The 27,382-nt window shown below is 37.3% G+C and overlaps 1 protein-coding gene across 1 annotated transcript; it reads right to left on the reverse strand.

The window, feature by feature from the left end:
* Positions 1-980: 980 nt before the first annotated feature.
* Positions 981-22,222, reverse strand: iqub (IQ motif and ubiquitin domain containing). Its single transcript, XM_020932074.2, has 13 exons — positions 22,027-22,222; positions 21,321-21,425; positions 21,114-21,248; positions 20,409-20,585; positions 19,712-19,881; positions 13,899-14,054; positions 11,996-12,206; positions 11,064-11,239; positions 8,849-9,019; positions 7,564-7,740; positions 5,456-5,701; positions 4,463-4,648; positions 981-1,172 (listed from the first exon to the last, which is right to left on the reverse strand). The coding sequence occupies exons 1-13, from the start codon at positions 22,220-22,222 to the stop codon at positions 981-983; spliced, it is 2,298 nt and encodes a 765-aa protein (XP_020787733.2).
* Positions 22,223-27,382: the final 5,160 nt, after the last annotated feature.

A 27,382-nucleotide genomic window follows, 5' to 3' on the forward strand; every position in this document is an offset into this window, starting at 1 on the left:
CAAGATGATACAATCCTGCTAAGACTACATTACAATACAGAGGAAAAGTACCAGTAAATAAGTTACAGTTTTTTTCAATCGTTTTGGCACTTTCCTCCATTGAAAATCGACATTTGCAAAACAGCTCACTTAAAATCCTTAATAGACTTTTAGTTTTCCAAAACAAAATTTAATCTCAGCAAAATACAGTTTTTCATTCTAAACTGTTCAATCATTCTCCAAATGCAAGTTTTACCATCACTCTTGTCATGTGTTTTTTTGTGTGCTTTCATTTTAAAACTGCGGCTCAGAAGTTGTAGTCCTTCTCTAAGTGACTATAGAAAATCACTGGTTAGAGTCTGACACTGGGGTTCACTCTTTACACAGATGAATTTTGGACTGGAACATGTACATTTTTACCCTATAGTTTCATCCTCAATCATATTTTCAGATGTGGTAAAACTGAAATCACAATTTAAATAGATGGAAAATTGCAACAGTAATTTCCACCACAAACAACAAAATATCCAGTCACTTGCTGCATAAAAACAATAATCCAGGTGTTAAGATCTGTACAAACATGCATTGAAATGTGATTCTCGTATTCATTTATCAGTTGACATTTCTCTGGACAAGTTAAAAATTTTAACTTTGAAAAAAATCTTCCAATAAAAAAATCCATCACAAATCTAATAGCAATGCTTGTCACAAAAATCACAATTATATTTTTTAATTCCAACTCATCTTTATTATGTAACACTGGACATGCAATAAATTGCAGTCTCAATTTTACTTACTTTGCTACACTTTCTGAATTTGTACAATCTGAAATAAGCGTTTCAAATAATAAACAGAGATTCTGTAGTAGGCTAAATGCTCAGTAAAATTTTTTACTATAGCTTAACGTGCAAATCAACGTGTTCTGTCATTTATTTTCCTATGATGGAGTAAGCAGGAGGTATAACGGACCCTGACATAAACAGCACACCCCAGGACATTTCTTAACGAGCCATTCCGGTGTGTGTGTCGTGTTTGCCTGTTGCCGTGGCGATGGTCTTGGATATGAGCAGGTTGTCGAGAACGGCGTGGGGCTCTGGGTCCATGTGTGCAGCAATGACAGGTATCTGACTGAAGTGTTGCCTGGCCAGCATGTGCCTCTGCTCGATACGACAAATAAACTCTGCCTCGTACGCCTAAATCAGAGAAGGGAGAGGGACAGTGAGTGAAAATAAATGTGGGACTGAACACACACAGTTACAACTGAAACTTTGTTCTCAATGCTTTAACCTGCATGTATGTTTTCTCATTCACAATATATGGACAGGTCTTTCCTCATGTGAAAGCTCAGAACCTCCAGAATTCCCTCACTGAGCTGCACAGGCTGCACTAACACTCATTCATAATTGGCTGCAGATACTGGGGTTTAAGTAGTGAGGACACAGATCAGAGAGAGTCATTTTCAATTTGAAATAAACTGGATTTCCACACTGAAACTGGCAACCTAAATAAGAGATTCATGTGAGAGTCATTCTGCTTTCTGATTGGATAATCACCTTGAAAACCAAAACACAAAGTGAATGTTTTTGAAAGTAATAAATCAACTTTGTAATTGTTATCAGTAAAAGCAATGTTTGATTTTAACATGTTTATCTTTTCATCTTTTAAACACTGAGACATACACTACCGATCAAAAGTTTTAGAACACCACACTTTTTTCAGTTTTGTACCATTTACTGTTTATTGTTTACTGTTCACTATTTACTGTTTACTGGTGACCAAAACATATACAAAACTTTTGATTCATAAAACTTTTGATTCACTTTTGGCAGATATAACAGCTGAACACACTCATAGCATTCTTTCTACAATAGAAATCAAATATTCTTCAGAAACTTTTTCCCAAGACTGTTGCAGAAGTTCCTATGAATGTGTTTCACTTGCAGGTTTCTTGGCTTTCACTCTTCTGTCCAGTTAATCCCAAAACCAGCTCGAGACATTTCCTGAGGTAGTTTTGGCAGAGCTTGGACTTGTGTTTTGTTATCTTTTATCCTTTTTTTTAACCTCTGGCTGTTCAGTTATTACCTTTGTACCATTTCAAGCTCTTCATTGGACTTGCACGACTGGAATTGCAATAAATAACTGGAAAAATTAGGGCATTCTTAATTTTTTAACTGGGAGTGTACATGGTCCTATTTATAAATTTTTTAATAAAAATATGTACTCATCCTCCTTTTAATGAGTTTGGTATATTGTAATAAGGATTCTGTAAAATTAGGTGTTACCCTAATGTGTATTAATGAATGTATGTAATGAATGTAATGTGTTATTGTAAATTATACAACCAAACAGCAACTCCAAAGCCTGTATTACTGAACCAGAGTAGGATACTGAATAACAAATCTACATCAAAACAACAGAAACAAATCATTCAATAGTAACTGAATGATTTGCATAGGTGGTCAACAGAGGAAAGAAAATGAAAAAAAAAATGAAAATGTCTTTTTTTTATGTTGAAAACTGCACAACTTTCATTGCATTTGAGTTGATAAACAAAGTCAATGAGAATGGCAAAACAACACCAACACAGAAAAACAAATACACCTCTGCTCTTCTCCAAACTGTTTTTCTCCTCACTGCCCTGTTCAGTCACATTCATATTTTAGCCCACTCTTCTAAATCTACAGTGCAGTCACTTCCACTCATGCAGCACAGTCCTTCCTGCTTGGCTTCTCCTCTGTCTCCTAAAACACCATCCGGGGCTTGTAGTGCCAGCCAGAGCCCACTTATACCATACTTATTCAATATTTCAGCTAGTTTAATTCCCCAGAGGTCCCAACTTTTTCACTTTTTTCCTCCTATAACTTAGTTGAGTTCATGGTAAAGGTTAAAAACTAAGAAATATCCTGACTGACTGATAAACAGTTAAGTTACCTATATTTAAATTTTAAGTTAGATAAGTAAGATGTTGTGCCAAGTGTTGAGAGCGAAAAGATAATGCACATTACGGCAACAAAATAATTAAAAAGACAGACTGGAAAAAGGGCTCACTGCTATGACTTAACTGAATTAAAGTAGAATACCCACTTAACATATTTTTCCAATGCATCGGATTGCACAAGGAAACTTGGGAATTTAAAGGGATTGTACTTGATTCTTTTCATGTAGTAAAGTAAAAGTTGTACAGATATATTGTAGCAGCTCAGGGGGTTAAACCACTGTATGCCATCTTCATTCAATTGCAAAACAGGGAGTGCGCTGTACGATATATATCTCGATATCTGTACAGGAAAAATAACTCAGCAAAATTCTGGCAAAAACAAATAGCCAAATTCCACAAGGTCTTTTTTAGACAGTTCATATAGGATCAAAGTGCTTCTGCCACATTTAAGATTACAAAAATCCCTGATTACATAAATAATTTAACTGTAAAATAAAAGAAATAATACATATTGCCTTCTTTTCATTCATAAATGAAACAACTCAACTCAAGCTCATCTTTGCATTAACTCTGTTAACCATACGATAACCATGAGCTCCATTTGCAGAGGAAGCTCGGGAGGTTACTTATTTTAACAGACCCATGTCCCTCACCATTGTAAGGAGCTCTAAGGTTTCCCACAATTCACTGCGCAGATCAAACCCAACGATTCCAAAAACTATTGTACAAGTGACACTGCAGCAGATTATTGATTAAAATCTTCTGCATAAATAAACTTTGCATTACTAAACTTTACAACAAATAAAGCATAATGATTATAGAGCCACATCAGCCCATTTGAGATTATAATGTGTTTAATGCAGTTTTGAGCACATGTTTTATAGAAACGAAACATAAAACCGCATGGCTCATTTGCATAAACAGCTTGCTCCTAGTGCTGCTGATGCAGTTCAGTTTCTTTCGGACTAAAGGACACGACTCGATGGAATATGAGGATGGGCTACTGATGGTCTTGTCTGTAAATTTTAAGTCTATTATTAAAGCTATTATTTATTATCTGTGTTACCTTTTCCTGCTGTTCTGAAATTGCGCATTGCAACACTGGAATTTCCCCACTGTGGGACTAATAAAGGCATATCTTATCTTATATCTTATCTTATCTTAAATGGTGGAAAAGGTTCGTGGCGCTAGAAGCTTTTCATTGGCACCAACTTTTGGCATTCACGCGGTAGTGAGGAGTGAATGAGACCAAAATCAGGGAGGCAGGGACGCGCACAGAGAAGGCAAACAAGCGAAGCGGCGAAATCAGAATTGAATATAAGCATTATATTGATATATACAATATGTCAGAATCCATATCAAGTTTAAAAAATATCTTGATATATTTAAAATATCGAGATATTGCCCACCCCTACTTGGAATGCATAAAGTAAGTGAGGGTGACTTTAGTGATTTTGGATCACTGCAATTCTTTTAAAATGAACTACTTCAATTTTTGAAGTTTAAAGGTAGTAAAAATCAGGTACAGTTGCTTCCAATACAAACCATATAAACGTCCTTTAGCTGAGAATGAGCCGATGTTTCTTCTTTGGACAGGAGAATGCAGTTCCAGGGGCTCCAGTGCTTCTGTTGGTCCCAGCGCACTAACACCAGGTTGTACAGGTCAGTGCAGTCTAACAGTGCGGACTGCTTAGACCAAATCACATCAATCAGATAGCGAATGTCTTCCACCTTAAACAAGAAACAAATGTTATTGTGAAAACACGATGAGCACAAGGCCTGAGAAAATCCTAATCTACTTAAATGTGTAACTTTTTTATCCATAGAAATGTCATCTATGGCCTGGAATGGTATAATAATATGGCACTGAACATATCTATCTTCACAGAGACCAGGCTCGGTTACAGGTCAGATCTGTGGAGAAGCAACCTCACTCACAGTAAGAATGCATGTTTTTCAAGGTATTTTTGAGCAATAAAAATCTGTAATTAAATAAATGCAAGCATGAACTTTAAATCAATCCTGTAGGATATGCCAGAGCTAAAAATAACAGCCTCATGGTGTCTTCCTCATCTTAACTATTACAGATTTGTACCTAATCTTAACCAGACACGGCCCACGCCAACACATTCACAGACAAACTACAACTAATATGCCTATTTATGTATGCTATTTGTATGTGTAGGCCTATGTTGACAGTTGCATATCTGTTTTTGTTTGACACTAATAACTAACTTATGTAAGCAGAGTAGAACAGAGGCAGCACATGGCTAGTTAATTTCAAAGTAGATATGAAATCTGTTGGCGATAAAATGCCCTTGAAGTGACAAACATGTCTCATTGAAGTATTGTTTAATATCTATATTATTAATAAGATTAGATCAAAATTGGTTTGACAACCACATCAAACAATATTACACTTATCAGAATAAATGCTGACAATAAATAATATTATGCAATTGCTACTGAACTTTGGACCCCTCTGCTGGTTGTGAACCTATTCCTGGAAAGGCCACAGTATTAGTACCCTTGCACCACCTGCATTAGGAAAGGTATTTTGGAATGTTTGCTGATCAGCTGTTCATCCTCTCTGAGCCTCTTGAGGATGTGCTTGTAGCAGGAGAAGTCATCGCGGTCCCTGGCGATGTTGTCCAGGCGAGCACAGTCCCTGCAGCGTCCCTCTGTGGAGCTGAGAGTAGGGCTGAAGCTTGTGATGGACAGGTAGCGATGGCAGCTACCACACAAGAGCATGTTGTTCTTCAGTAGGGAAACATCCTGAGGAACCTGCAAAGAGAAACACATAGTTTAAAGGTTCTGTATAACATTATTTTCTGATCAATGTTATAATTAGGGCCCGACCGATGTATCAGTTGGCCGATATGGGCACTTTCAGAAAAATTTACCTAAATCTAGCTGATATGGACTGATAGTCCACGTGGGCATGGTATACGTCATTATAAAACTTAGACTCGCTATGTTACGTCTGTTTAATCTCATTTACAGCCAGATACATGTCCTAATATGTGGCGCCGCATCAGTATTTATCAGAGTAATATGTCTGTGTTACGTCCAGTGCCATATTGCCCCTGAATGCACCCCTAGAGTCATGTCACATGACTCACGTGCTCTAGTTTACACCAGTGTGCTCTCAGCATCCACTGAGGTGCTGGCTTTAAATGCTCTTGTGTCTGATCTAAGCTTTTGACTATAAATAAAAGTGAGCTTCAGCTCAGTTTAGGCCAGCAACAAAACTACAGCTTGTTTTTATTGTGCGACTGCGAAGAAGTGAGGACTGTCCCATAGACAGAAGGCACACACGCAGCTGCTGTCAACATGCTGGATTATATTCTTTTTATGGATCATCGTTTTGAGTCAGGATTAAAAGGACACTTACTTGTGAAGATTTATGATCTGAGAGGTGCATGTCAGAGCAGTGAATGTGGCAAGTGTGTTGTTTTTAAAGGTACTTTTCTTTTTTTTAGCTCAGTTGGTAAAGCGTTTGCCCACTGACCCGAGGGTTGGCGATTCAAATCCCGTTCTCGACATAAAACATAACTGGGTGAGCGGTCAGAACACCGACCCACAGGTTGGCAGTGCAATTTCAGCTCGCTAAGATAAATGTTGTCGTTGTATCCTTGGGCAAGACAATCATCCCATTTCGCCCCTAGTATCTGCGTACATTGGTGTATGTTGTATGGTGTGTGTGTGCGTGAGAGTTTCCTTGTTGAAAAGCGCTCTGCATGCCTTGAAGATGAAAAATCTCTATATAAAAATGTGACCATTTACCATTTCATTGGTTAGAGCTTAGCTCCTGTAGCTACCACACATAAACAGTGTGTTTTCTCTTCCACTGGCCTACTGTAAAGTGATTATAGTAACTGTATACACGTGGTACAAAACAATACAATACAACTTGATAATATGAACCTGATATGATATGATATGCAGCAATTTCATTAGCGGAAATGGAATCTGATTATGGTGTGATAGTGCAGTGAAGGAGGACTGACTTGTGTGGACTAAATTAATTTAACATTTCAATACATTGTTTATGCAAATATAGCATTTTCAGTACAATAAAAAGGTAATATGGCAATTTAAATATCTTATATGTTAACAATTAATACCCCACTGTCTTTGTGTACTGTTTTGTAATGCTCTGTATTTTGTATGTAATATAAAAAATAAAAAAAAAACTGAAAATAATTAATTTAGCACACCAGATTAAAATATTAATGTAAGTTTAATATATCAATTAATTTATATATTTAATTAATGTAATGTAATTATTTAATAAATTTAATTTATGCATTTCTTGAAATATTTCCACAAAATTGCAAATTAAATGAATATACAAAATGAGTCAGCATCTAGTTAAATTCAAACTCTGTGTAACTTTTTAACCAAATTTTTCTGTTTTAAATACAGAATACTTTCAGTGACTAAACTCTTTAAAAAGTTATTTTTAAAACACATTTTTCCCCACAGAATCCCACCATTTTTTTTCTTGCACAAAAAGCCCTTAATATCTCTGCGCCGAACTTTCATGTGTATTCTGAGCAAACAAAAATAAAAGGATATCACCCCAGCAGCCATTTTGGTTTGCCATGATGTTTTTCCAATCTCACAGAGCCCCATTGTCTTACCTTGAGCAGCTTGGCCACTTGGGGGTTAAAGGCGGGTGTTTTGATATACTGGAGAAACAGTGTGTTGATCCTCTGCCTCAGCCCCTTCAGACTTGAGGCCTTCACACAGCGCGTCATCAGGTCCACTTCTCTGTCCACCAAGTCCACCAGGTCCCGCGTCAGCTGACAGTCATGCTCCTGATCAGACGCAAAAGATTAAACAGAAACCTGTTCTATCTGCATTAGTGCTGTCATAATCTTGTTGTCACATTTCAAACTCAATTTCGATACTAAGGAATACCTTTTATACCTATTACAATATCATGATGATAATAATAATAATAATAATAATAATAATACAACACTCTTCACTTAGATAATAGAATGTAATTTTCAACATTAAATTATAGTACTTTCTTGAAACATTTTAGTCTGTGTAATCCCTCAATCAACCAGGTAGGTGCCATAGTGTACACTAGTATATTTGTTCTGACACAGCTCAAGATCATTCTAAAGCTATTCAGGAAAGTTTTTTCTGTCCTGTGAATGTGACTTTTTTATTATCAATACCTGCTCAAATTAGTATCCAGTTTTGATACTACATTTAGCATTTAGCTATTATCTGATTTCCCATATTTCTGATAACCCTAATTTGCGTAAATTCTTTTCTCAAAATCATAATAAAACAGCCCCTCATATTTTGAAATATAAAGCAGTAATAATCAAAATATTACGCACATAGTAATTTGTCTTGTCCATTACTTGCATTCTCAAAACTTTTATCTTTTATACAACATCTTTGTAGGTCTCGAAATAAAAAGTGACCAAAATATTGAACACAGAATAAAGTGTCTTCACCGTAACCTGTAAAACTATTTTGTTCCAAAGTGATCATAAAAACACTGATTACAGTTGGCAATTGTGCAAACAGAGCTATTGTAAATTTATAGCTGCACTACATAACTTTGCAAGCGGAAAGTACATAACCTTCTTGCATTGCTTCATATCATAGGTAAGTTTGTTCCCACTGAGATATTACTGTTTTGTCTGGAATGTTTCACAGCATGGCTTTAATGTATACATATTTCATTTATCATGAGTGTTTTTATTACTCAAATATACTTTGAAACATATGGATTCTTTCTGTGAGCTGGGTGGCCTCTCCACACATCAGGTCTGTAACTTTAATACCATACTGTGAAAGGTTCTTGGCAAAGCAATAACCTCTACATGGCAACACTATACACTATATTAGAAAGGTTCCGCAGTGTACCTTTAAGTAACACAATGGGACAAATCTTCTAACCTTGACAGTGTGTTTGAGCATCATGAGGACTTGCAGCCGATCACTCTGTTTGACTGGAGGGGCACTGATATCATTGAACAGGTCTCTCAGCTCTCTGGCTCTGACAGTGTTCATGGTGTCCATCTCAATCCATTTTCCTTTCGCCGATTTCCAGTGATAAGGGGCTGCAGACTGAAACAACACAACACTTTTCTCAGTGATAGGTTTTCCAATGTATTAAGTTGGATTGCTGGAGTGTAATGGATGTAAAAGCAATAGTGTATATAAGACATTGGAGTCCATGGGGAAAAACGGTTCTTTGCATTTGACCCATGAGTGCTGCATAACCTGTCAGGACTAAGGAGCAGTAGGTGAGGATTACCTTACTATGCATGTTCAGAACTTCCTAATATATGGAAAGAGTCTAACCCATGTGTAACTACAAGTCAGTCACTCAAAAACTCTTGATTATATATATATATTGGATCTAAACTAGTAAATTAGGAACTAAACCTAGACTAAAACCTGTCTAACCTATTAAACCAGGTCTTGAGTAGTCTCAAACCAAATCTACAAATCAGGACCAGTAGAAGTGTGAATGCAGCCTAATTTGTATAGACTAGAGAAGATTACACCTGCTTTCATCATTCTAGGGCCCGACCGATATCGATTTTCTTGTGGCCGTTATGAAACCGATAAAATGGGATTTGATAGCTGATATAATCGCAGATATATTTAGTGATGTAAAAATTCACTGTAAATCTTGAATTGTTTAAAAAACTTAGGTTTGGCTCTAGTGGACTTTAAATTGGATTTATTTAGGCAACGTCTATTGTTATTCTGCCTCTTTACGTCATATTTACAAACAGCAGGTCGGCCTAATGGCATTTTTGCATCACATTCTAACAGCTAGTGATGGGTATTCCAGTTCTTTTTAGAGAACCGGCTCTTTTGGCTTGACTCACTAAAAGCAGCTGGCTCTTTTGGCTCCCAAGCAGCTCTTCAGATTGTTTTGTTGCAAGCAGGTCTAAACCAGAACAGAACCAGGTCTAAACCAGGACTGAAAAAGGACTAAACCAGGATTAAAACAGATCTAAACCATGTGTAAAACAGGACTAAACCAGAACTGAACCAGGACTGAGTGTCAGGACTCGGTCTCTATCTCTCTCCCTCTCTTGAGCCCAAAATTAGTCCTGGTTTATTTATTTTATGCTGAACTGCAGCCACATATGCACTTTTTTTATCCTATGCACATGCATATTTCTGAAAGTTTTGCCGCTGTCGCTGTCAAACTACCACGAGTCTGCACGCAACGTGAAGAGAAAAAAAGTGAGAAAGAGAAAACACCGCTCCCAATAAGGAGCAGGTTCCCGTCATTCGCTTCCAAGAGCCGGCTCTAAGAGCCGCTTTGTTCGCGACCGACCCATCACTACAAGCTAGTAAAGAAACTACCGCTATTAGCCTTTAGCCGTAAATACGTGCACGCCGTGGTAATTAATTATATGCGCAAATGTGGATCATTCACACCTCTATTCACAGTTCATTTACATATTACTGCTGGTCCAGTAACATATATACGACCAATGTAGTCACTTTACAGTCGGCCAACAGAGGAGAGAAAACAGTCTGTTTATGTGCAGGAGCTACAGCAGCTAATCGCTAACCAATGACCAAAACTAGCTTCAAAGTCGTCATATTTCCAACACTCACCGCTCACACAGGCTCCTCCTCACATCACAAGTCTGCACTAATAAATGTTCTTTTAATCCAGACTCAAACCGATTGTGGGTAAAAATAATATGATCCAAGTGTTGCGCACATGGATCTGTGTCTGCGGGTGTAAACAAACACACGTGAGTGAAGCGACGTGAGTGACGTGTGTTCAGGGACAGTACGGTCACACACACAGACAAATCACTCCGCAGATAAATACTGATGCGGAGCCACATATTTGAAGATTTATCTGTCTGTAAATTGGATTAAATGAACATAATGTAGAGAGTCTAAGCTTTATAATGAGGTATCACATGCCCACGTGAAATATCGGCCCCTATCAGCAAGCATATCGGCCGATAGCCAATATGTCTCCAAGTGCTCGTATTGGCCGATAATATCAGCCAACCGATATATCGGTCGGGGCTCTAATTCATTCACTTAACTTTTCTACAACAGCAATAAAACGTACTGATTTACTCATGAATGATAATGTAACAGGTATGTTATAACGACCTCTGACCTTGTCTAGAAAGTTCCTAATGCTCCTGTCTGCGTTGGTTTTGTCAAAGATGATTTGTTTGAGTCCAATGTTTTTGATGTACTCCAGCTCTTGCTCCAGCAGTGCACAGAGCGCGACCTTCCTCTCAGCTCCTTTCAAGGTGGCATTGATCAGCTGTTCCTCCTCCTTTCTCCACTCTGGAAAATTATTATTACATTATAATCATTATTATTCATTGCATAGTATAGTAAAACTTCAACTAATGTCAACAACTTGCAAAATGTTCAGTAATTCAAGCTCTACAACCTTCATTTCAATTTTATTTTAAATCTTTTTCTTTTAATATAGCATTGGTGGGTTTGTAAACCAACAAATTATGTAATGCTGGCCTTAGCTAATGATGTTATGCATGATTATGCATTTTCCTGTCAATATCTCTAAAAATTTTGATGTTGCAGCCATTTTTAATTGGTATACATCCAAAAGTTTCCTAATTCTTCCCTGATATCCAGGGATTATTCCCTGTTGCTTTCATCAAATATACATTCAATTGTTCAAGAGATATGTTGCTGACAAACCAATAGAAGAGGTAATGAGGCTTTCTGCCTAGGGGGTCTTCTGATGATATGCTACCAGGTCAAGTTACAGGTCAGATCTATAAAAAGTCAACCGTGTTCACAGTAAGAATGCAAATATTTTTGGCAATAAAAACATCTGTAGTTGAAGAAATGCAATATAGATAAATTTAATACCATACTGTGGAGCATTAAAAGCAAAGTACAAAAGAGACAAGCAGAAAAGCTACATAGTGAACCTTATACAAAATTATCTTGACCCAGAACTGGTTATGTAACTACCTTGATAGAATTCCAGTAATAATATTAGTTTGAAGTTTGATTTCATTTATTTGACCAACCAAACCTCCTCACACACATGCAATCCCCTCATCTTACTGTCGAGGGCGTGGTAGAGCAGGTTGAAGTCCTCTCTCCTCTGGGGGTCGTTCCAGCGCCTCCTTCTGTCTCGGAGCTGCTCTTCCTTCTCCTCTCTCCTGCGTCTCTCCTGCACTTCCAGCCAGGCCAGCCTCCGATCTCTGTCGTGACGCAGACGCCCCACTGCCTGTTTGGCCAACCAGCACCGGGCCGCAGCCTGGAGACAGATTACCTATGGGAGTATGCAGCGTGAGTGAATAGGACTAAACCATTATTATTTCAGTATTTAGATTTTTTATTTTGACTTTTTAATTTATTTGAAAAGGGACTACGCACATTTATCAACACCAAATGATGTAAATGTGCCAGAGTTAGCTATAATGTAATTGGTGGTCCGTTTGCTAGATGTGAAAAGGGCAAGGGCAACTGACTAAACAACTAAAGACCTACAGCTCTATAAGACTGTTGTATATACCATAGATTTCAGTTTTATTTTAGCCACAGTTCTTCAGCTGATGCATAGCCTTCACTGAACTGACCAGTGTTTTGCATAACTTGAAGAGTATTGTGCAAAGGCTAGATTTTCCAGACAAGTGAGTCTTCCAAGGTTAAAATGTAATGTATTTGCAAACAAAGAAATGTAAAACCAAGGCACAAAAGGCCCCTACACTCAAGATTAGGCGGCACTGTGAAACTTTCAAGTGTTTTTCAAAGTAATTTAGTGCAAACACAAATAGTGCAATAAATGCTTTTATTTTGCCTGTTCTTTTGCTGTTATAGTTATATTTTATGGACTTTATGCTTTTGGATTAAAGAATACATATTGTGCTTGTGTCTGCTATATCGTTGTAATCTGTAATCATTTTCAAATACATTATTATTACAAATACTATATATATATATATATATATATATATATATATATATATATATATCATATACATATACATACACACACACATATATATAGATAGATAGATATAGATATATATAAAAAAGGGAGTCAGCGTTTCAGGTTCATGCAGCTAAAACCTGGAATAGTCTTCCTGAACATGTGAGACAGGCCTCTTCTGTGACGCTGTTTAAATCCAGGCTCAAAACATTTCTGTTTAACTGTGCATATAACTGAAAGGTTTTCATTCCACACTCTTCTCTCCAATTTATGTCTCTCTTTTTTAATTTTAATCTTCATGATTATTTATGTTTTGATTTGTTTTTATTATGATTTTAATGTATTTCTTATTCTGTAAAGCACTTTGAATTACTTTGTGTACGAATTGTGCTATACAAATAAACTTGCCTTGCCTTGCCTAAAGTCACCGTAAACATCATCACAATAAAGAGCCATGCAGCTGTCGACACCTCCGATGGATAACTGCACATTATTCTTGCAAGCAGCTGATTTTTTTTTTTCTTTTATACAAAAAGGACGCGATGCTACTGAATCCTTGAGAGAGCAGAGGGCATGGGCATGCCATGTGGTGATGAAAATAGAAGTTGATGATCAGCAATGTGGCGTCTTGAAAATAAGTGATTAAAGATTGCTCAAACATGCACAAATCACTCCAAACAGGGCAAATAAGAAGGGAAACAACATGATTAAAAGCTGATTTTGCATAATAGGCAATAGAATTTACTAGCTCCACAGCTTTTTGTTAACCTTGAAAAATGAACATCAAACGCCAAATCTGTCATCTGTGCAATCTGTATCTATGGTAACTAGAAAGGTACATTATTCTGAGCCACCAAACACTGCCTCGTGCGCTATGCAGTTAGGACTATATTTTTTATGATGAAAAAGTAGACTTTTTAAGACCTTTTACTGGCGCACAAAGAACACTTCATCACATTTACAGATTGACCTTTGTAGATTTATGATTTTACCGTATGTTTTGTTGCTATTTTGGTGTCTTTTATGACTTACAGCTTTGAGTCTGCGCTCGTGGTACTCCGCCGCTGTGGAGTAGCCTCTAGGGGTCAGTAGTTTGTCATTTGTACAGGAAATATAACAGCCGATTCCCGTCATCTGTGTGCTAACATCTGCTGGACACTGCTGAGAGTGCGACTTCACCTCCACGGTCTGAAACAAAAAGCACTAATTTTAGAAAGAGTAGCATAAGGAAGAATGCTTTGACAATACATTTTGGTTAAACTATGTGGTGGGCAATATTGACAAAAAAAAACTGAGGTATTAATTTTTTCTACTGTAATCAATTTGCAAGTTAGTGGAGGTCAAATTAACCATAAATATGAATGGACTGTAATATTAAGTGTGCACTGTGTAACTTTTCTGGAGGAGGATTCGCCAACTGCTTATTTTCATGACGATGTTTTTGCTTTGCCTGAAATGTTCCATTGTATAGTATATCTCTCTAAGTTTAATGCCATACTGTGGAACATTCTCGGCAAAGCAATAACATTTCCATGGAGATAAGCATTTGGCAGACCCACCACCAGAAGAGTTACAACAACTCTATTAACATACTATCATTAGTTTATTCTAATTTTACTTCTTCAAAACAATATTTCGCCCACCTCTTTGTACAGTATGTCTTGATAAGTTTTAAAATGAATGCGACATGATGTACGTAGTTTGCTGTCTATAAAGCTGGAATAATGTTGTTGTAAACACAAAAATTTTTACCTGCATTTGACATGCATCCACAATCACATTTGCCAAGAGGTGTTGATTACCTACTGATCTGCATTTAACCAGCTTTCTGCATGATAAAAATCTATGTAATAGTAATTACACAATTAACATAATTAAGTTACATACTCTAGAAACCTTCAGTCAGCATATTAAAAAAAATAACAGTGAATCTCCCTGAGTTCAAATGGGGGTGATTGACAGAGGGATTGGCCAATCAGGGACATGCATGTTTTCTCCATAGCAAAACAAATATGGCTGATTACAAGGAAAAAAATAAAGGAAAAAAATATCACAAAGGACTGAAAAACATAGTGAATTTCTGCAGAATCAGTGGGGGAAGCGCTAAACTCTGTTAATCTGAGGTGTGAGAATTTTGAGTTTGTTCAAAATAATAGATTACCAAAGAGCGTGTTTCACATGCATTATTGAAATAAACTAATCTGATTGCATGTTTCAGCCTGGCTCCTGTGTCATTATACAGTCCCTGACAAAAGTCTTGTCGCTTATCCATTTTGTAGAAACAAAAGCTTATAACCTGACTTTAAATTAATCGATTGGTTTTAGAAATGTCTCATATGAAAGCTAAAACCCTCCCAAATTATGCTCAATATACTGAAATAAATTTGCTTCACTGAAGAAAGCTTGATCATTTAATGAACACAGAAAGGTCAGATTTTGGCAAGACAAAAGTCTTGTCGCCTTGTCATATGATGCACCCAATCCTAGATTACAGCCTCACCCATGATCAGTTACTGATCAGTCAGTTAGTGGGTGTGTATAAACAGAACCCCAGCACACCAGACCTTCACATCAACTGCAACTTGACCTCTGACAACATGCCTAAGGTCCACCCTGAGACCAAAGTGTTAATTATCAAGAGGCTGAAGACCAGATCCACTGCTGAGGTGGCTGACACCTTCATTGTGTCTCAGCGTCAAGTACAAAGAATAAGAAAAAGGAGATGTTTTTGACAAGCCCAGGTCCGGCAGACCCCACAAGACAACTGCTCGGGAGGACCGTTTGTTGATTCAAAATCCAAGGCCAGCCCCTTTTCCACTGCAGCAGACTCCACCAGGCCTGGTCACCTCAAGTCCCTGTGTCAACCACAACAGTTTGTAGAATTCTATCTCGAAATGGCCTCCATGGTCGAATCAGTGCACAGAAACCAGCACTAAACAAAAGGCAATTAAAAAAACCCTGAGGCATTTGCCAAGGCCCACACTCTGCTAAAAGGATGGACACTGGAAAAGTGGCAGAAGGTGGATTTCTCAGATGAATCCTCGGTTGAATTACATCACAGCCGCCACAAATATTGCAGGAGACCTACTGGAGCCCGCATGGATCCAAGATTCACCCAGAAAACAGTTAAGTTTGGTGGCGGAAAAATCATGGTCTGGGATTACATCCAGTATGGGGGTGTGTGAGACATTTGCAGGGTGGAAGGCAATATCAATAGCCTAAAATATCAAGAAGTATTAGCTACCGCTTACATTCCCAACCATAAAAGGGGTCAAATTTTGCAGCAGGATGGTGCTCCATCGCATACTTCTATCTCTACATCAAAGTTTCTCAAGGTGAAGAAGATCAAGGTGCTCCAGGACTGGCCAGCCCAGTCACCAGACATGAACATCATTGAGCATGTCTGGGGTAGAATGAAAGAGGAAGCATGGAAGGCAAAACCAAAGAATCTTGATGAACTCTGGGAGGCATGTAAGACGCTTTCTTTGCTATTCCTGATGACTTCATCAACAAATTGTATGAATCATTGTTGAACCGCATGGATGCGGGTCCTTCAAGCTCATGGAAGTCATACAAGATATTAAATATGGATCTCACAGCACCACTACTTAATTCACTGACGTTATGCAACATAGTTTTGTATTTGAAGTAAATTATTTGTTCAATTTTCTGTAGGCGACAAAACTTTTGTCTTGCCAAAATCTGACCTTTCTGTGTTCATTAAATGATCAATCTTTCTTCAGTGAAGCAAATTTATTTTAGTATACTGAGCATAATTTGGGTGGGTTTTAGCTTTCATATGAGACATTTCTAAAACCAATCAATTAATTTAAAGTCAGGTTATAAGCTTTTGTTTCTACAAAATGGATAAGCGACAAGACTTTTGTCAGGGACTGTAAGTGCTAACATGGTACTCTGAGGGGCCACATAGAGACCCTATGTAAAATTAATGATTGACAAAATTAGGCTGGGCAGAAAAAAAAAACATACAAGAAACACAATTGTAATGTATGGTAATGTATGTATAATGAAACTGGTGTCCACTGTGTCGCTGTCATTGTAATGAGGCAATAAAAGCCTCTTGCTGCAGGTGACAGGTCAGTGGACAATGTAACACAGGGCTGTAGATTTCTCATTAAGAAGTTACATGTGTGTGTATGAATGTGTGTGTGTAATTATGTGCAACAAGCCAGCCTGCCTTGTGTCACTGTGGGTCAGTTTAATTTATAATAATGCAATAAATGATTAGGGCTGCTGACCTGCCAGTTGTGTTAAATAGAATGAATATAAAATTGATAAGATATAGGGCAATATTGTGATTTAGTAGATAATAATTGACATTATATTTGAGGAATAATACAGGGGTCAAATGTTTGAATGAACTTAGTGCCAGGTTCAGTGGGTGGAGACTGTGGAGGCAGTAAGGGCATTGGGTCAAAAAAAGTTTGTGTGACTAACTGATAGAAGGAATTTTGCGGTGGCTATAAAGGGAATATAAAACAAAGAAGTTATGTGGATAAATAATGAGGGCAGAGGGGCCATAAACGGTAAACCCTCCAGGAAGTTTAATAACTTTGACACTCATAATTAAATGGAGATAAGGCATGCTATGTGGTGTTGTCACGATACTTGCAAACTTGATTTTGATACTAAGAGATAGATACTCAATACTAATTCTGATACTACAATTATAATAAAAAGTAATGTTATATATAAAAGTATTTAAATGCTGTGAATTTTAGACTTATTTAACTGGATTGATCCTGGTCCTTCACCCTTCTTCAGCTTACACTTGTTTTCAGTTGCTCAGGTCTTTCAATGTGTGCAGCAGCAAGCTACTGGAGATCTTCTACTAGTCTGTTGTGGCCTGCATCCTGTACTTCGCTGTGGTCTGCTGGGGGAGCAGTACCAGTAAAAGGGACATTGGCAGACTGACAAACTGATCCATAAAGCTGGTCACGTGATCGGCTGTGAGCTGGAGACATTTGTCACAGTGAGGGACAGGAGGACACTGGACAAACTGCTCTCGATCATGGACACTCCTGCTCACCCACTGCACCAGACTACAGAGGGACAGAGGAGCTCATTCTCCAACAGGCTCCTACAGTGAGAGATACAGGGCTACATTCACACCATACTACACAGAGATGTACAACAACTCACCCTTGTATAACAGATAAGCCTGTTTCTGTCAGTCATATCATCTTTACACTGTGTCCTTTTGACCTCTAGTAAATAACTGTGATATTCTGTCTGTATTTATATTATGACATTTATTTTTTACTTACTGTACATACATTTATATAATTTATGTCTTATTGATACCAATCTCTTGCTATTTTGAATTGCTACTTATTTAGAAGTTTATTGTGTTACTGTAAGATAATGTGATGTGTCCAAGTAATTTCACTTGTGGATCAATAAAGTCTGTCTAAGTCTAAGTCTAACAGGTAACTTCAACTTCAGCGTGTTTTGCCTATGCTGTGAAATATTGTCATTAGAAGGAACTGGTTAATAGATGCTTAACTGGAATAAGGATGTTGGGGCGGATTGAGCCGGAGCATCATCTCTGAGAAATACCAGTGCGTTCCATGTACTACAAGGTTATCGGATAACTCAGAACAACCAGCTCCTGGGAAAGGTAGCATGTTCAAACCTCTAGAAAATACAGAGCAGAACATCCAAGAAATGCCTTTGGTTCTTGGAAGTGGAATCCTCAGAGAAAAAATAAAAATCTTACATTATTTTATGTTACTAGTGATCTTTTTATGGATGAGGTTTTGTTATTTCTATGTAAAACAGCAATGCAATAATGGCTGAATCTTGTATACTGATTAGCTGAGGGCATATCATCTCATCAGTTTATGAACTACTTATGACAAATTCTACTACTTTATAGTAAACTCAGAATAAATATTGCTTCTATGACAGAGAAAACACAGCTGTCTATAGATGCATCAAGAAACTTCAGGTCATTGTGCAATGCTTTGTGCAATGCGCAATGACCGGAAGTCCGAAATTCTTGATGCATCTATTAGACTAGCATACAGAAACAAGGTCTCCATGAAATTTCCCTAAGGGGAAAAAATGCATCCACATTGTATCACTGATGTCAACAACTCTTGCTCTTCTCTAGCTGGTTTACAACAATAAAAGTTTATAGAAAATGCATGTATGACCTTCTAATTAATAAGATACACACAACCATGGCACAGAAGTAAGCACAAGAAATGAGTAGTAAATAAAACACTACAATGTAATTAAAATACTGCTCTGAATCGAAAATTTTCTGTAGCTCCCAGCATACCTTTCTCCACAAATTGACCTAAGATCTGACAAACAACCATGACTGAGAGCTGTGTGCACCATATTTTATATCATTAGATCATTAAAGATAGTAGTATAGGAAGATGATGAATCTAACTGCTGAATAATCAAACATTAAGAAAATGGAGGATGCCTTGGGGGAGTGTTCTGCGCTCTGCATTTGGTCTGGCCTTTCATAGGTTTCAGAATGATGACAGTTAGAAACTAACAATTCAAAATATTAAATAATGGTCAACTGTCCTCAAAATAACACATAATTGAAACCTATGAATATGAGATCAGTGACAGAGGAGAGTAAAAGGACTGTTTCAACCATTTCTCGCTGCATAGTTCAAAAAAGTAATTTTACACCTTATCATTCTCTTAGATGGTTGCTAACATAAAAGGTTGGCTACCCTCTTAAGACATATTGACATTTAGCTAAACAATTTTCTTCTGGCTTCAACCCTCCTCTGTGCTTTCAGGCATTTGTATGTTTGCTCATTATAGACCTATGTGATATGTGTGCTGTGAAGTACCTGAGTATCCCGGCTGAAGACCTCTACCCCTCGGCCTGGCCTCCTCTGGGGATGGGTCTGTGTGCTGGCGTGGTGGTACACAGCCCCTGTCAGACGGTGCTTGTATCCACCCAAGAAAGGTTTTCTCTGCGGGGGGCGCTGGATTTCAACCACCACCTCCTGGAAGCCATCTACAAGCAGAAAAGTATAAATAACAATTTTATTAGCCTGGCTCTTTCTGTCTAGTGAGATAAGGGGTAATGTTTTGCAAAAAGGCCAAACATATGGTAATAAGCAATATGTTTATCAAGCTTGAGAAACGTTTTTTAATAGTGACAGATGATGGAACCAATCTCGACGGTTTAGGGATTGCACATTGGCATGTAATCAGTGTAAAATACATACATTATTTAAGAGATAATAGTTAAGAAAAAAGGGTCCAAAGAAGACTGCCAGTATCAAAGTTGTGCTGTAGATCAAAATATCAAGAAAAATAAGTTCTACTTGTAATACACAGATTATGAATATATTTTATTATATGCAAAAGCTAGAAATAACTTTGGAGTGGTGGTAATTTTTGAGTACAATAATGTCAAAAAAGGGCTAAATGAAGATGAACTGTGCCATTTTTACAAGTGTATAAGAAATTAACAACATAATTCTTAGAAAGTCTAAATGATTCAGACTTCTATAACCCTACTTAAAGAGGACGTAGGGCTCTCGTCTCCCGTCTGGACCCTCACAGTGATGACATCGGGCATGTTGTCGTGCTCTGGAGGGCGGAGGGGGCGCAGAGGGTACGTGTGGGGGTCAGCTGAGCTCATCTCCATCCGGGTGGAGCCATGTGGTTGGACACCAAGATCCATAAGGGCCTGCTGGTTTTCCACAACCTGCCCTGGAAAAGCATACAGTATTATTTGTTGTTTTATTATTATTATTTTTTAAACATTAAAAACTATCTGACTAGGTAAAACTACTCATTTTACTAAAACATCGATTTTTTTACATTAGAATCTTGCACAAAATTCATTTTAAAAAATTGCACATTTTCTCTGTGCTCTAAGGTTTTTAGATTTACTTTCTCATCAGTTTTCATAATTACTACCTCCAGCAACTATACAGTAAACAAGTACCATCTAATTTACACAACATACACAAATATGGCCACACTTTTATTTTGTTGAGTGAATGTTTAAATTGCCTCCATAAAAATGTTCCTTGAGCATCATTTTCAGCTGACATAAGTTTCTTTTCAGATGGAATCTATGCCATCAACATCTTTATAAGTTAGTGATACTCATTCTCACATAATTTTTTGCCACTTGATTGGTATAAAACTGTACTAAACTACAAATATTGTGTATTATTCTACCAGGAAAACATGAAAACCTGTCATATGCCATTTTTAGTATCCTTCACTTACCATCAAGAAAAATATGGAGCACTTCTGGAGGCACTCTCAGCTCTGAGGCAAGATGTTGTTTTAGCTCTCCAATGCTGAGTCCGATGGCAAAAGCTACAGTCATCACATGGCCCTCTGGCACTAGAACTACCTTCACTGCAGCCAAATACAGTATTAAAACATGGTATTATTAATAGATAATGGAATACCAATAGCTCAGTATCTCACCTGTTGCTGTGGAAGTTCCAACATCATCACCATTTGATTGTGACTCTGCAGGCTGCTCAGTCACTTCAGGGAGATTGGCTTGGGTTTCGGCTTCTTCTACCACTTCTGTCATGGGGAAAAAATAAAAAAGTTGAGGTTGACTTCCGTACAGGAGTGGAAAGCAACTAATTATTACACATAATCGAGTTAGTAAGATAGAGGTTCTCAATACAGTACAAAAGCACAAGTGCCCATCATCCCAATGCACGTTTGTCTCAAAGCCATGTCTTGCTTCTTTTCAACCAACAAGCACAGTGCTAATGGTGCTTGTGGTTCAAAACTTATTGAGCTTAAGCTGTTTATTTCTCAAGTTTTGTGTAAGAAGTGATCAAAAATGCTGATAAAACTGTGTACTATGCATGCATATTACTTTACATAGTACAAATTTGGCAGCAGTGTTTGTAATTGAGTACTTTTTAGCATAGTAATTGTAGTTTTACTTGAATACACATTTTCAGCACTCTTTCTACCACTGCTGCTAACAAAACAGACATAAAAGTCATATATAAGAAAAAACAAAGCACTCCATTACAGTACTGACATAAAAAAAAAAAAATAATACACACAAAACAATAGAAAGTGCCTAAGACTAAAACGTTACAGTTGGCAATAAGAAGAATCCAAGAAGAAGAATTGGTCATCTGAAACCCTGCAATAGGATTTTCACCTGACATCTGTTTGAGAGGGCTGGATGTGGGCGCACACGTGGTAGGATCCTCTCCGTCCTCTCGGTGCTGCTTTCTGTCGTCCTCTGGTGGTTCATCTAAAAAACTCACTTCAGCTGGTTGTGGTTCCTCCATCGTGTTTTCGTCCATATTTTCTCCTTCTTTCATCGCCGGTTCTTGGCTTTCCGTTTGCTCCATAGTTTGAGTGGTCTCCTCCGACATTATGCTAACTAAGCTAACGCGAAATATTTCGAAATTGCTAAGAAGTGTTCACTCCTATATAGCCTTAATTTAGCTGACAACTTCGTAAACTTTTTTCGTGAATATGAACAGAATTTGATCATCCCAATCAAACAGTTAGCGTTGTTTTTACATATGCGTATTATTATTATTATTTCTAAATACTTGCGGGAGCCAAACAGAGATGCTAATCGTGCAGCGTTAGCGTTAGCTGTGCCTCCATAACAACCAGAGTTTACAGGTTTCCATAGCAACCGAGCCACGTGACAGCACAGGCAACCATTAAGATACTCACTTTTATTATTATTTACAGGATGGAGAGTCTTAGAAGTAGTACCCCCATTTGGGAAGTTGGAAGCTGGTATAGGGTGACCAGCTTTTCTGTATTTTACCAAAACAAATGACATTTTTTCTTTACTGTTGACCGGTATCAAATTGGTCAAAAATAGGGACACCTGGAACATTTCTTGTGTAAAGCTTGGACAAATCAATAGTTTTGGATAAATCTGCTGGGACAATGGACACAGGGCTCAAAACTGGGACTGTCCTGGGTAAATAGGGACATCAGGTCACCCTAAATTTGTAAATTGGCCATATGGGAATGTGTCCTCTAGATATTAGTTATACAAGTTACTCTCACATGCTTCCTCTTATTAATCATCTTAAAACTAGAATATGTTTAAGATATAGCCTGTATAAATAATTATAATCATAATAATAATTACACTTATACATTAACTAATAACTTATACAATAGGCCTAAATATAAACATACCAAACAAATGACTACATAAGGACACAGACTAATATAGGCTATGTATACAGTTAAGCTACGAGTATATTAGTATTGCATTTCTAGCCACGACAAATACATACAGACTATAAAATTCAAGGTCATTATGAGTTTTTCCTGACCCCAGTACCTCTACATTATACAGCAGGCCGCTTATAGTTACTGTCAAGTTTGGACAGATGTCAACTTTAAAGGGCCGTGTCAAAGAGGATAAAAATCTTTGTAGTATTTTTAGCCTTTTTACTTCCTGCCTTGTGTTTACACTAATGGCAATATAGGGGCTTTATGTTGCTGCTATTTCAGAAAGACCCAGTGCAGGACATGCTGGCCCCCACAAAGCCCTACTAATCTTCTGCTGGACATCTGCTGGCTCCCCTTGGATCAGAAGTAGAACCAGGCCTCCTGTGTAAACCTCTCACACAGGTATTCCACCGGTCAAGAAGGGCTGTGTATATCGTGGTGTTAGCATTTCTGAAGAATTCCCAGCTCTTAAACATATAACATGCATGTATAGGCTATAAGCATACACAAAGCAATGCCCATAAATAATAATACTGTCATGAGTTATTGTAAGCGCAGTGGTGTCAACATTTTACCATATGCACTTTCATCTTATAGATCTGAAGACATGGCAGCGGCACATGTGGCCTTAAGTGTTTCTTTTGATGGGCAAATCCCATTTCCTCCATTGGATTCTGTTGCTGTGTCCTTCGGCAAGACACTTAACCTTCTGTCCGTATGTAGTGTGAATGGGAGTGTGCTTCAGACAGTGAATGGTTTGCTAGTTGTAAAGAGCTCAGAGTGTATGCGAATGATAATATGATTGCAGACACTCAGGCTTTATGTTGCCAACACTTGTCACTGGTCTTTAATCAAATTATTTTAGAGGTAGATTAAACATAAATGTGCAAACTAGGTGTGGGAAAAAATGTAAATATCATTAGACATGATAAGACAGGTTCACGAACAAGGCAAAATTTTAAAATATTATGATAAATACGTCAGTACACAATTTTGTTATTTTTTTATTTCATTGATTTTTTTTTATTTTTTTTATACTATTTATTTTTAATTAAATAATTATTTTGAGTTAAAGCATTTGTTGCACATCAAATGATTATTGAGCTCATATGTTAAAACTGGGAATAGAACAAGATGTCACTCCATAAGATATCACAAGAAATTGTCTTAATATTGTCCACTGGTGTTGAATGACCTTTTCCCATGAGTTTTTGTTTGACTGGGACACCAAAAGGATTAAATGAGATACACTTTCTGACAATGGGAGCAATAATGTTAATGAAGAAAAAAGTAGCCTAAGATTAGCTAAATTATACCATTTATTTATTTTGAAATAATGTCAAAAAAGCATATTTTCTTTCTTGTTTGATCTCAACTTGTGAGAATGATGTCTCAGCTACTCTTATTTTGAAATGGTTTAAAACAGATGGATATCTTGCATAGACAGTCTATGATCTTGCCATCCTTATCATAAACCTTTTAAAAATTATACCTTTTTCTAACCAATCTAATCTCTATTCTTTCCGAACAAGCATTAAGCTAAATCTTTTTCTCTAAAATAAAGGGAATATGACTGATCATCTTGAAACTTTCACACATTTCATCTCAAACTTCTTTCCGAAGGTACACTTATGCAGTTACAGCTCATTGCATTCTCAAAACTAAACATTATGGTCACATCAATACAGAATACACCAATAATGATATATACTTTATAGCTGGCATTGCAAGGTTCTGTATAATGTACCGTACTTCTCAGTCACACACCATAGTGGAAAGCTTCAGAGCAGGGGTGGGCGATATTGTCAAAAATAAAAAAAAGTGATGTTTTGCAGCTTATCCCAGTTGCAATAAACAGACAATTATTCATCCAAAATGTGCTAAAATGTGCCCCAATGTCTTGGTTTTGGTTCAAGTAGTGCCAAATCACTTTAACCACAATAGTTCAGAAATATTATTAGAAATATTTCAGAAAAAAGATTACACTCCCAAGTTTGTTTTGTTTGTAATCAACTATTTTTGCAGAATTTTAAAACGATCTTTAGTCTAGAACCTTTACCCAATATTCTAGTTTTGCATATCTTAAAAACACCCTTCTTGTAAACATCTACAACTGACCAAACCTTGCCTGTCATTCTGTCCCTATGGCTTCTGTGATAACCACCATCTAACAGTGACAGCTCATAAGGAGTGGGAAGTGTCTTGCATAAGGAATAGTGGATGATAAGTATAAGCAATAATTTATATGTTGTTTTATATTAAAGGATTTTCTAAATTTGATAAAATTGTAGTTTACAATCCAATCTTGCATAGCCAGATTTGGTAAGTGGTTACAATTTTTATATAGTGCTTTTCCTTTTCCTTCAAGGCACTCAAAGCTCTTTACATCCAGGAACCACTCACACATTCATGCACACATTCATACACCAGTGTTTACAATCACTGGGAGCAAGGGGGTTAAGTGTCTTGCCCAAGGACACAATAGCAGAATTTGTCTATGGGAGCTGGAATTGCACCACCAACTTGTGGGTACGTGGATTTGACCAATCAGCCAGTAATGTTTATGTCAAGAGCAGGATTTGAACTGCCAACCTTCAGGTCAGTGGTCAAACTACTCTATCAGCTGAGCTACTTTATCCCAATTAAGTCCATTTAGAAGTGTCTAGGGTGAAATCACAAACTATATTTAACCCCCAGCCCACAATTCATTTAAACAGAATAATGATTCTGTAATGTAGATGCAACTGTTACACATCTGTGCTATATAAAAAGTTTATTCACTGCAATAAATCTCACCAAAACCTAATACAATGCAATTAATAATGAACACCGTAATACAGCTCCTGGAAACATCCCAAAAATGCTATCACAAGGGAAAGATTTAACGTGGATTTACTGGCAGCTCAACTCTTTATGAAGCGTCATCTCAAATTTCCAAGAAACAAACAGACCCAATTGATTGTATTTTTTTTTCCAGGAAATTGCAGACGACAAACATGGCGGCTCGCATCTGTAAAGCATAAGCCCTCTAGGATTGGCTGTGGGAATGCGGACAGAGATGCCAGAGCCAGGCTTAGCTCCAGCACAATTGCACCGGTCGGTGGGTGTATTTAAGGAGAGGTAGCTCCACACGCGCTCCTCGCTGGGACAAAAAGCAGGTCAGGCCTAAAATAAGAGGACAGAGCGCTCAGTCGGACACCAGGGTCATCAGCGAGCCGCCAACATACTTCCACAGGTGAGAAATTTCTGCTTAATTTAAGGGGCACTTAAGTTTCTTAAGGTCCTGACATGTAGTTGGCAGTGTATCATTTCAGTTAGCAAACAAACAGTTATTGTTTTGATAAGACTTGAGCATCTCTTGTGTGGAAGATATGATGGGTCGGGTCCTCTGTTGATGATATACTAAAGTAACACAATACAGTGTAAAGTGATTTTAATTAAAAGCCTCTCATTCATTTTGGTGCATTGTCACATAGCAACTCTAAGAGATAAATACTATTTTGTTTGTTATCAGCATGACATATGTCCAGCCACTTTATTGGATTATACAGCAGCCTGTGTTAAAGGTGCACTGCGTAACATCTCCGTCACCTGCTTGTTTCCATAGAGATGTTACTGCTTTGTTTGAAATGTATGGCATTTCACTTAGACCTAGCCATTGCCGCATTAGATAGATGATCCACTTTACTGAATTATACAGTAGCCTATATTAAAGATACACTGTGTAACATTTCTACCACCTGCTTGTCTACATGGAGATGTTATTACTTTATAGACAAAGTAGTAACATCACCATCATCATAGAGACAATCAAGTGGCTGTCAAGCAGAAAGTCACACACTAAAGTTAACTTTAAGCTTATAAATAACAATAAATATGAATATAAATACAAAATATATATATGCAGATTTGTGACTCAAAAAAGTAAACTTACAATAAAGCTATACGTGTCACCTAACTCTTGTTGACAGAGATGCTATTTTTTTTAATTAATTGTACCACAATAAATATAAAATAAATGAAATAAGTGCTTGAAATATGTAGTCACCTTTTTTCAAATTCACTGGCATATGTAGTGAAAAACAACCTCTGTAATATATATATATGTTTTGACAGCATGTTTTATCAAAATGTAGCACTACCTTATCTTCTGACTGTTTATAATTAATAATAACACTATCAATCAACTATTGTAGTCATGATTACTTCTCAGACAAAAGGGTGCCAACATTTGCTACAGTTATAAAATGGCTTCAATGATCCTCACATCCAGTCATATGATATTGTTTTGCTCTCTTTGGGAA

This window comes from Boleophthalmus pectinirostris, unplaced genomic scaffold, assembly GCF_026225935.1.
Source record: "Boleophthalmus pectinirostris isolate CB_2022bp ecotype Guang Dong unplaced genomic scaffold, ASM2622593v1 HiC_scaffold_2, whole genome shotgun sequence".
Lineage (NCBI taxonomy): Eukaryota > Metazoa > Chordata > Actinopteri > Gobiiformes > Gobiidae > Boleophthalmus > Boleophthalmus pectinirostris.

What these genes read in the sequence shown, in the direction of transcription:
- iqub (XM_020932074.2), bottom strand. Translation starts at nt 22,222, where the DNA reads ATGGAGCAAACGGAAAGCCAAGAACCGGCGATGAAAGAAGGAGAAAAT. An exon ending in GGTCCAGACGGGAGACGAGA is followed by an intron (nt 19,882 to 20,408) that starts GCCCTACGTCCT and finishes TTCTGCTTGTAG; the next exon opens with ATGGCTTCCAGGAGGTGGTG. An exon ending in TCTTCAGCCGGGATACTCAG is followed by an intron (nt 14,055 to 19,711) that starts GTACTTCACAGC and finishes TTTTTGTTTCAG; the next exon opens with ACCGTGGAGGTGAAGTCGCA.